The sequence below is a fragment of the Mus pahari genome, chromosome 9, assembly GCF_900095145.1.
Source record: "Mus pahari chromosome 9, PAHARI_EIJ_v1.1, whole genome shotgun sequence".
In the NCBI taxonomy this organism is placed as follows: Eukaryota; Metazoa; Chordata; class Mammalia; order Rodentia; family Muridae; genus Mus; species Mus pahari.
In genome coordinates, this window is record NC_034598.1 from 68,955,517 (window position 1) to 68,963,608 (window position 8,092).

The 8,092-nt window shown below is 37.0% G+C and overlaps 1 protein-coding gene across 1 annotated transcript in view; it reads left to right on the forward strand.

Moving 5' to 3' along the window:
* Acss3 (acyl-CoA synthetase short chain family member 3) overlaps nt 1-8,092 on the forward strand; it is a 189,406-nt gene that overhangs the window by 62,016 nt on the left and 119,298 nt on the right. The window contains exon 3 of the mRNA XM_021205223.2: nt 4,525-4,713. Coding sequence (XP_021060882.1) covers nt 4,525-4,713 — 189 coding nt within the window. The remainder of the gene's footprint in view (nt 1-4,524; nt 4,714-8,092) is intronic.

The window sequence follows — 8,092 nt, forward strand, 5'->3', positions numbered from 1 at the left end:
GAAATACACAGTATTTGTCTTTTGGAATCTGGGTTACATCACTTAGCATGATTTCTTTCCTAGCTCCAGTTACCTGCAAATTTCATTTTTCTTAACAGCTGAATAACGTTTCATGGTGTAAATGGAGCAAATTTGCATTATCTATTCATCAGGTAATGGGCATTTAGACTATTTCCATTTTCTAGCTATTATGAGTGAGCAGTAATGGACTTGGATGAGCAAAAGTCTTTATAGTAATCCATCTTTCAGTATATATGTCCAAGAGTAGTGTAGCTGGACTTTGTAATAGAGAAGTTTTCAGGCTTTTGGAGATCCTTCAGACTGATTTCATACCATTCTGTACTCTCACCAGCAATAAACAAGGGCCATCACTTTGTCGTTTGTTTTATAGGTCTTGGTTATGCTGACTGGGATAAGATGTAATCTCAAAGTAGTTTTACTTTTCATTTCCCTGACGACTAAGGAGGTTAAAGTGCTTCTTAGCCTTTGTCCTTCCTATATTGAGAGCTCACTGTTTAGTTCTATACTCTATTTTTAATTGGGTTGTTGGTTTCTTGAGATTCAGGTTTTGAGTTCTTTATATTTTCTAAATATTAACCTTCTGCTAGATATGAAATCAGTAAAAATTTTTCTCCATTCTGGAGGCTGATTCTTCTTGAATGGTGGTGTCCCTTGCTGCTCATAAACTTTACATTTTTGTCTTTTAAGGATCCATTTATTAATGGTTGGTTATATATATTATATGTGTATGTGATATAACATAATATATACATTTTATATTGCATATATAATGTATAATACCTACATTATTAGGGTCATTATCAAAAAGTCCTTTTGTGTGTCAATGAGTTCAGTTCTATTAGTTCTAATAGTTTCCCTTCCGTCTTATTCAGGTTTACGTTGGCGTTCCTGGTCCATTTGCAGTTGAATTTTGTGTAGAGTAAGAGATGTAGATTTAAACCATTCATTTACATATAGCTATCCATATAAATCACTCCCCTCCAAACTTCAGTCTATTGTTAATGTTATTGATTACCATCCCCAAACTAATGGTAAGACCCTACAGATGTGTCATCAAACATAGAGAAATTGAGTTGGTGTTCAGTGATAAGCCCCACCCCTACTGGGTAGCATTTAGTGTTCAAAGGTAATATATATATATATTACCAGAGCAAATATTATAGAAACAATAATACTGACCTGCCTATAAGATAATTGTATAAGTACAATTGTAGCAAAAAGGTTATGTCAATGGCCTAGGATAAAGCTATGTGTGTGTGTGTGTGTGTGTGATTTTGAGTGATATAAGTGATATATATATATATATATATATAACTCAATGCACATCAGAGACGTTTCTTCTTGTAGGAGAAGATGATTTACCCAGAAACCCACAAATAGATGGAAGACAATGATGTACTCACTGCTAAATGAAATGCCCTTACTGTACCCCTATCCTAAAGGCTTAGGGATTTAGGTGGAATGGGAGGCAGACTCATTGTAAGCACCAGTGGTGATGCAAGATGATAACAAATAGCATTTAAGAAAGACAACAGGACCAATGTGCACAAGTACTCGCAGATACAGTGGATACCTGCAGGAAACTTACACCAGCTCAAGTAAGACAAATCCTAACGTGGAGAAGAGGAAGTGAGAACAGTGTCATCACTAAACAAGAAGTGATTTCAGTTCATTGTTGTTGGAAAGGGGGAAATCAGTTTTTTGTTTTTGCTTTTCAACTGAGTGAGCCTGGGTACATCCAAGACCCTCCAGGGTAGACCTCATTCTCAGGAATAGTTGGCCATCACAAAATAATACTCCGTGATTTTTTGTGTGCTTGTTTTCTTTTGAGTTTTAAGAAAGAGAAAGAAATGAAGTTGGGTGGATCAGGAACGAGGACAAGAAGTGGTAAGAGGGGCAAGAAAAAGAGTAGGATCAAAATATATATCAATTTCAAATATAAACTAAAAGAAGATCAATAAGCTTCGACCACTTCAGATCACCACGGGGGAACAAATTACTTTAAAGGGCTCACCAGCTCACGCTCAAACGAGAGCAAATATGAAGCCTAACAAATTTTATACATTGCTTACCTGTTTTTATCTTTTTAAATTCCAACTGAAACTCATTGTGATGTCACATTAGACAAATTACTTGTCTCCACAAGATAGAGGTTTTTAAACGTAAGTTCTTGAGTCTCCTGATTTTACTTATTTCAGTAGACAGAAACATTGTGGGCATCTTCCAGGTGTTTGTGAGTGAGACTAAAATATATAGTTCAGTATATAATTCCTAAATCTGCTTTTATTGGAAGAATATTGGAATTCAATCTCAGACATTATTCAAAAATGTTAAGGTTAAACTTGTAAACAAACAAACTTATCCAGCGTACCACTCTAAATGGTGAACTGGGCAGTGCCATGCCATGATTTCTGTAGGGATTACATGCTGAAAAGTTTGGCTACAACTCCCTAGTGCTTACTCCCACTCCTGGGACTTATATGGAATTTAAGTTTATATATATATGTGTGTGTGTATTTGTATTTTTCATATAACTTTCTCCTGGGTAGCACTCCACTATTAGGAAAAATAAAACACTGTTTTGTTTTGTTTTGTTTATTCCCTCTCTCTCTTTTTATAGTTAATTAAAAATGTTTTTGACTTAATCACTCTATATCCAGCTCACTGCCACATATCCCACAATGTTTCTCCCATACGTCATTCCCTTCTCCTCTGAGCGGGTGAGGATCCCCTGGGTATTCCCCTCACACTTGCACTTCAAATCTCCGAGAGTCTAGGTTCTTCCTCTCCCACTGAGGCCAGACAAGGCAGCCCAGCTAGAAGAACTTATCCCATGGACAGGGAACAGCTTTTATGATAGCCCAGGGAGGTCAAACTGCACATGTGCTACATATGAGCAGGGAAGTCTAGGACCAGCCCATGAAGAATCTTTGGTTGGTGGTTCAGATTCTGAGAGCCCCAAGAGTCCATGATACTTGTCCCCTTTCTCTTTTATCAGAGCCCTTAACATTAGGGAAACGTGGTGAGAATTGAGAGCTGTTTGAACTCATCAGAAAGGAGGGGTAGAGAGAAGTGATGTGAACTGCCAACAGCTGTGTGCCCCAGTTCCTTCTCAAAGGCCTCCTGTGCTTATGTTTTTGAACAATCATTTTTTTTTAAAGCCATAATCCTTGTGGTTGCCCACAGGGCCCTTCAGGTACCTCAGCTGTGACCTCTGGCTCCCTCTGTCTTAAATAGCATAATTATAGATAACTACTTGGCCTTCTACATGTCACTGCTAAAATGTGGCTTCCTTAGGGATGTCTCTACTTACTGTCCCATTGACAGCTACTCCTGCCTCTCCCAGGAGACTGATGGCCTTGGACAAAACATGTGCTCTTATATTCAATTACAAGTTTTCATTCTTCTAAAATTAAATATCGAGAGGGTAGCGTCTTCTTTTATTTACAGCTGTGATCTATCATCTAATGAAGTGGGAGCAAAAGAGTGGGGAGAAAGAAGTAGGGGGAGGGAGGTCAGACATTGTTCCTATTTTGGTAGAAACATTTTGAAGAACAGCTTTTAAGGGATAGAATGTTGGACTTATCCTGAAGTCTGGGCACACAGCCTGCTATAATTGGGTGTAGAAAGTTTTCTTGCAGTAAATTACACGTGTTTATGAGCTGTTTTGGTATATTTTTACTAGAAACTGCAAAAAAAAGTTTTAAGAGGAAAGACATTTTTATAATTGATTCCAAAACACATGATAAAAGTGTAAAGAGGTTTGTGTACTTGGTCCAAAAGGAAATTACTCTGTAATTATTTTATATAAACACATAGCAAAAAGTATAAAGAAAAAATGGCCTGAGTTACTAAAATAGTAACTATTTTAGTAACTATTTTACTATTTTATTACTAAAATAGCCAAGAAAAGGTCAGCAACCCCAACAATTTCATCATGATTTCATTCACTAGCTATATGACATTTGGTTAGCTGTGTGTTCCCTCTGTTCCTCAATTGCCTAGCCCGTAAATGGGAAAATCAGTGTAGTAAAATCTGCTTTAGTTGAGTTTACATCTTTAGCCATGTTTTCTTTCCTAATGCCTTTATGTTCACAGTTAGCCCACCATATTTCTACATTTTTAGCTCTTTTATTTTCTCCTCTGCTTAACCCACTGCAAAAACAGAATGGAAATTCTATGAGGAAAAAAATATATACTTTCCTGTTTCAATTTAATTATCAAATCAGGCATGATAAGTTGCTGAGTAAACATGCTGTAAGATGAGTAAGCAAATGGAAGTCATGGAGTTTTTCTAACCCAATGATGCCAAACCTCATACACAATCATTTAAAGTAGAGAGACACCACTGTTACCACATCTAAACCATTATCTTCATTATCAAGTCCATTCTCCAAGCCTCGAGAGTTTGCCATGGTGGAGACGGTTGGTTGTCTTCTATATCTACTCCCTTAGCTTCAAATTTACTGAAATAATCCAGTTCTGTAATGATTTTCACCATAGGTCTCCAAACTGGCTGGTGTCTTGGTCAAGCAGGGTGTCAAGAAAGGTGATACAGTGGTCATCTATATGCCCATGATCCCACAAGCCATATATACCATGCTGGCGTGTGCAAGGATAGGAGCAATCCACAGTCTCATATTTGGAGGATTTGCATCCAAAGAATTAAGTACACGCGTTGATCATGCGAAGGTAAGTGCTTTCTTCAGGATGGCGTCATTCAGTTGCCTGTAGCATATCTCTTAACTGTGGAGGACTATTTGGTTTTAATTTAAAATGAACTTAGTCAGTTCCCCCCCCCCTCTTCTTTTTCCTTTCATTTTTTCCTTCCTTTCTTTATTTTTCTCTTCCCTTCTTCCTTCCTTTCTCTTCTGTATCTATCTATTCATCATACACTAATTTTAGAGTTAGTGCCATATCAAACACATCCTGCTAGGTGCTTGGAGGAATATAAAATAGGAGATGAAGCACGTGCCTTCCATGTTATCTAGTTATGTACTGAAATATATAAGATACTGGAGAAAAATAAGTGACAAGTTATTTCCTCCCTAGACATCTCTAAGTCCCTGATACTTTTCTTAGAAGTGGACAATAAATGATTATTATAGAGATTGACACATGGATGCAGGTTTTAGGGGGAACATTTGTGAGATTGGTGTCATGTGATTAAATTGGGTTACTAAAATAACAAATGCCTTAAACCTATTGTGAAAGATTCTAGAGGTTTCCCCTTAAATGGCTTATATGGCTGAAAAAATGGCTCTTCATTTTATGAATTCAGCAGTTGTCACCACACATTTTTCTGTACGCTGTCACACAGTAAATACTTTAGGATTTGTGTATGCCACCTTGTTTCTGGTGAAGCCATTCAGCTGCTAGTGTAGCACTGAAGTAGCCACAGAGAAGGATGAAGTTATCTGTGTCACAGTAAAACTTAACAAAAAATAGCATAGGCTTCGAATTTAGATGTAAGGACACGGTCTTTTTGTTGCATACCTGAAGAGGAATTCCTGGAAAATGAAAATATTTAAGCGGAATCTTCACTGTGATATAATTGTTGACCAGGATGAGACAATGAGATGCCCAAACAACACAAACCAACATCTAGAGGCAAAAAGGGAGAAGAGTAATTTGGGAGAGAGCATGCGTATTCGTGTGTCAAGAGATAGGGAGAGAGCACCCTAAATCGGAGTCCACTGAACCGACACAAATAACAGTGACTCCTTAGAGCAGGCAAGTGTTGTATTTTAGGTGATGTTAGAAGACAGCCTTGCTGTGAAGGAAACTGAGATTGAGCAAGGATCTATTTGCAAAGCTGTTGTGAATATATGGGGGAAATGGTGGTGGGGAGATCACGGAAGAAGCAAGGAGGAGATAGCTTACCTTACACTTACACAAGCCCCAAATACACACCTGAGAGGACTAGAAGTTAGTCTAGCACACATTGGGAAGTGGCACAGTGTAAGACTGCCTATTTGATTCATGTGGAAAGCAATTAGTTATTAGAACTGGGAAATGATTTTGTGAATTAAGTGCCCGAGTTTGTTGCGTTTTCTTGTTTGTTTACTTGTTCTTCTTTTTTAAAAAAATGTATTAAGTCTCATCAACAAACAAACAGTAACAGCACCTTAATAAAAATACTTTAATAAAAATACTCTAAAGGAATTATCAGTCAGTGATTTGTAAACAAAGGGGAAAAAAATGAGGAGACAGTAGACTTCAGTTTTTGGAACCTGAAATCCTGAACACCATTTTGACAAATGTGTTGAATGTATTACTTGCTTTTATGAAAACTTTTATAAGGTATAAGAAAATTAATATAAAAAAACACAAAGTCTATTTGTCCTATATCATTGGAGGAGTTTCTTAACCATAGACATGCATGCATACTTAGCCCTACTAATAGATGTAGGGCACCATGCATGCTATTATATGCAGAGCCATTCATCATGTCAAATTAAATAAATTCATGATTTGAAATGCCTGTTTTCATATCATGATTAAGCAAGTAGAATAAAAGTTATTTTGACACCACAGAAACAGGGAGGAGGGGAATAGATAGGGGGTTTGCCAAGGGGATACAGAGAAGAAGGGCAACATTTGAAACGTAAATAAATAAAGTAACCAATAAAAAAGTTATTTTGACAGATAAACAAGGAAAAAGTGTATTCTGGGAAGTCAGTCCAAACACCGTAAAACCTGATAAATACTGATAATAGAAATGCAGAAGGGGTTGTTACCCAGAGAACAAGTCTAATTTTGACTTCCTTTAAGTGTTCACGTGTCTTAAGTTGACATGTGTTCTTTATTCATTGCATAGCTTGCTTTCATTTGTTCCAAATTCTAATATTAGGAAGTGCTATCAAGTGCTATGCTCACACACATTAAAGATAATGTGAACTAAATTAAAATATGTAGCATTTCAATTTAATAACCTGAAGAGGCAAGTTATATAACTACAGTGAGCTTCAACTCCACAAATATTAAGTGAAACTTTCAAATTTCAACATTGACTGTATGAGTATGTATTTGAAATAGTCTAAACCTTCCGTAAATGACCTATATTGTAACCAGAAGTCAGACTTCAAGAATAGATGCAGTACTGTAGAGTGACTATCTGTTTCCTGATTATTCATTAACTGCAACCTTGTCTTGGAAAAAATACACTGACAAAAATAAGGATGTACTTGTTTCTATAAACTTCTGAAAATTTTGGGTTACACTCAAGGTTGCTGTTGACGTTGTAAGAACTTTATTAATCATAAGAAATATGAAGATGTTTGACATCCAAGTGTTTAACTGGAGTGCTTACTATGTTAGGAGGAGAAGGAATGTGTGGAGTGTAGTTCCATATCTGAGGCATACCCAGCATGTTCCAAAGGAAGATTAACATGGACATTCCAGGGACACCTTTCTTTTACAGTTAAAATATGTAAATGAACTTTCCTTAATGACAGGAGGAAGTCCTGAACTTGTGAGATCTAGACAAGTTATTTGGCAGAAAAATAATCCAAGGCAGGTCTACTGGCACACCCCTTTAATCCCAGCACTCAGGAGGCAAAGGCAGACAGATCTCTGTGAGGATGAAGGCATCTTGCTCTGAAAAATGAGTTCCAGGACAGCTAGAGCTATATAGTGAGGCTTTGTCTTAAAATAATAACAACAATAATTATTATAACAACAATAATAAGCTATATAGCATGTGCTAGCACAATTATGTATTAAGAACAAGGAAAGAATCAGTAAAATCTAATGAGTTTTGGATTGCCTACTTTGTAGTATTTAGGAGATAACACTCTTACAAAAAGACCTGTTTTGTGGTTTCTGCTTGGTTCTTTCTTGCCAAACTCCCATAAACAAAAAGATCTGGATCTCAGATTTCTGTCTCTGTCTCTGTCTCTCTCTTTCTCCCTCTCTCCCTTTGTCCCTTCCTTCCCCTCCCCCTTTTTTTCTTTCTCACTCTACCTTTCTGTGCCACTTGTGTGTGTGTGTGTGTGTGTGTGTGTGTGTGTGTGTGTGTGTGTGAGAGAGAGAGTCAGAGAGAGAGAGAGAGAGAGAGAGAGAGTTTCAT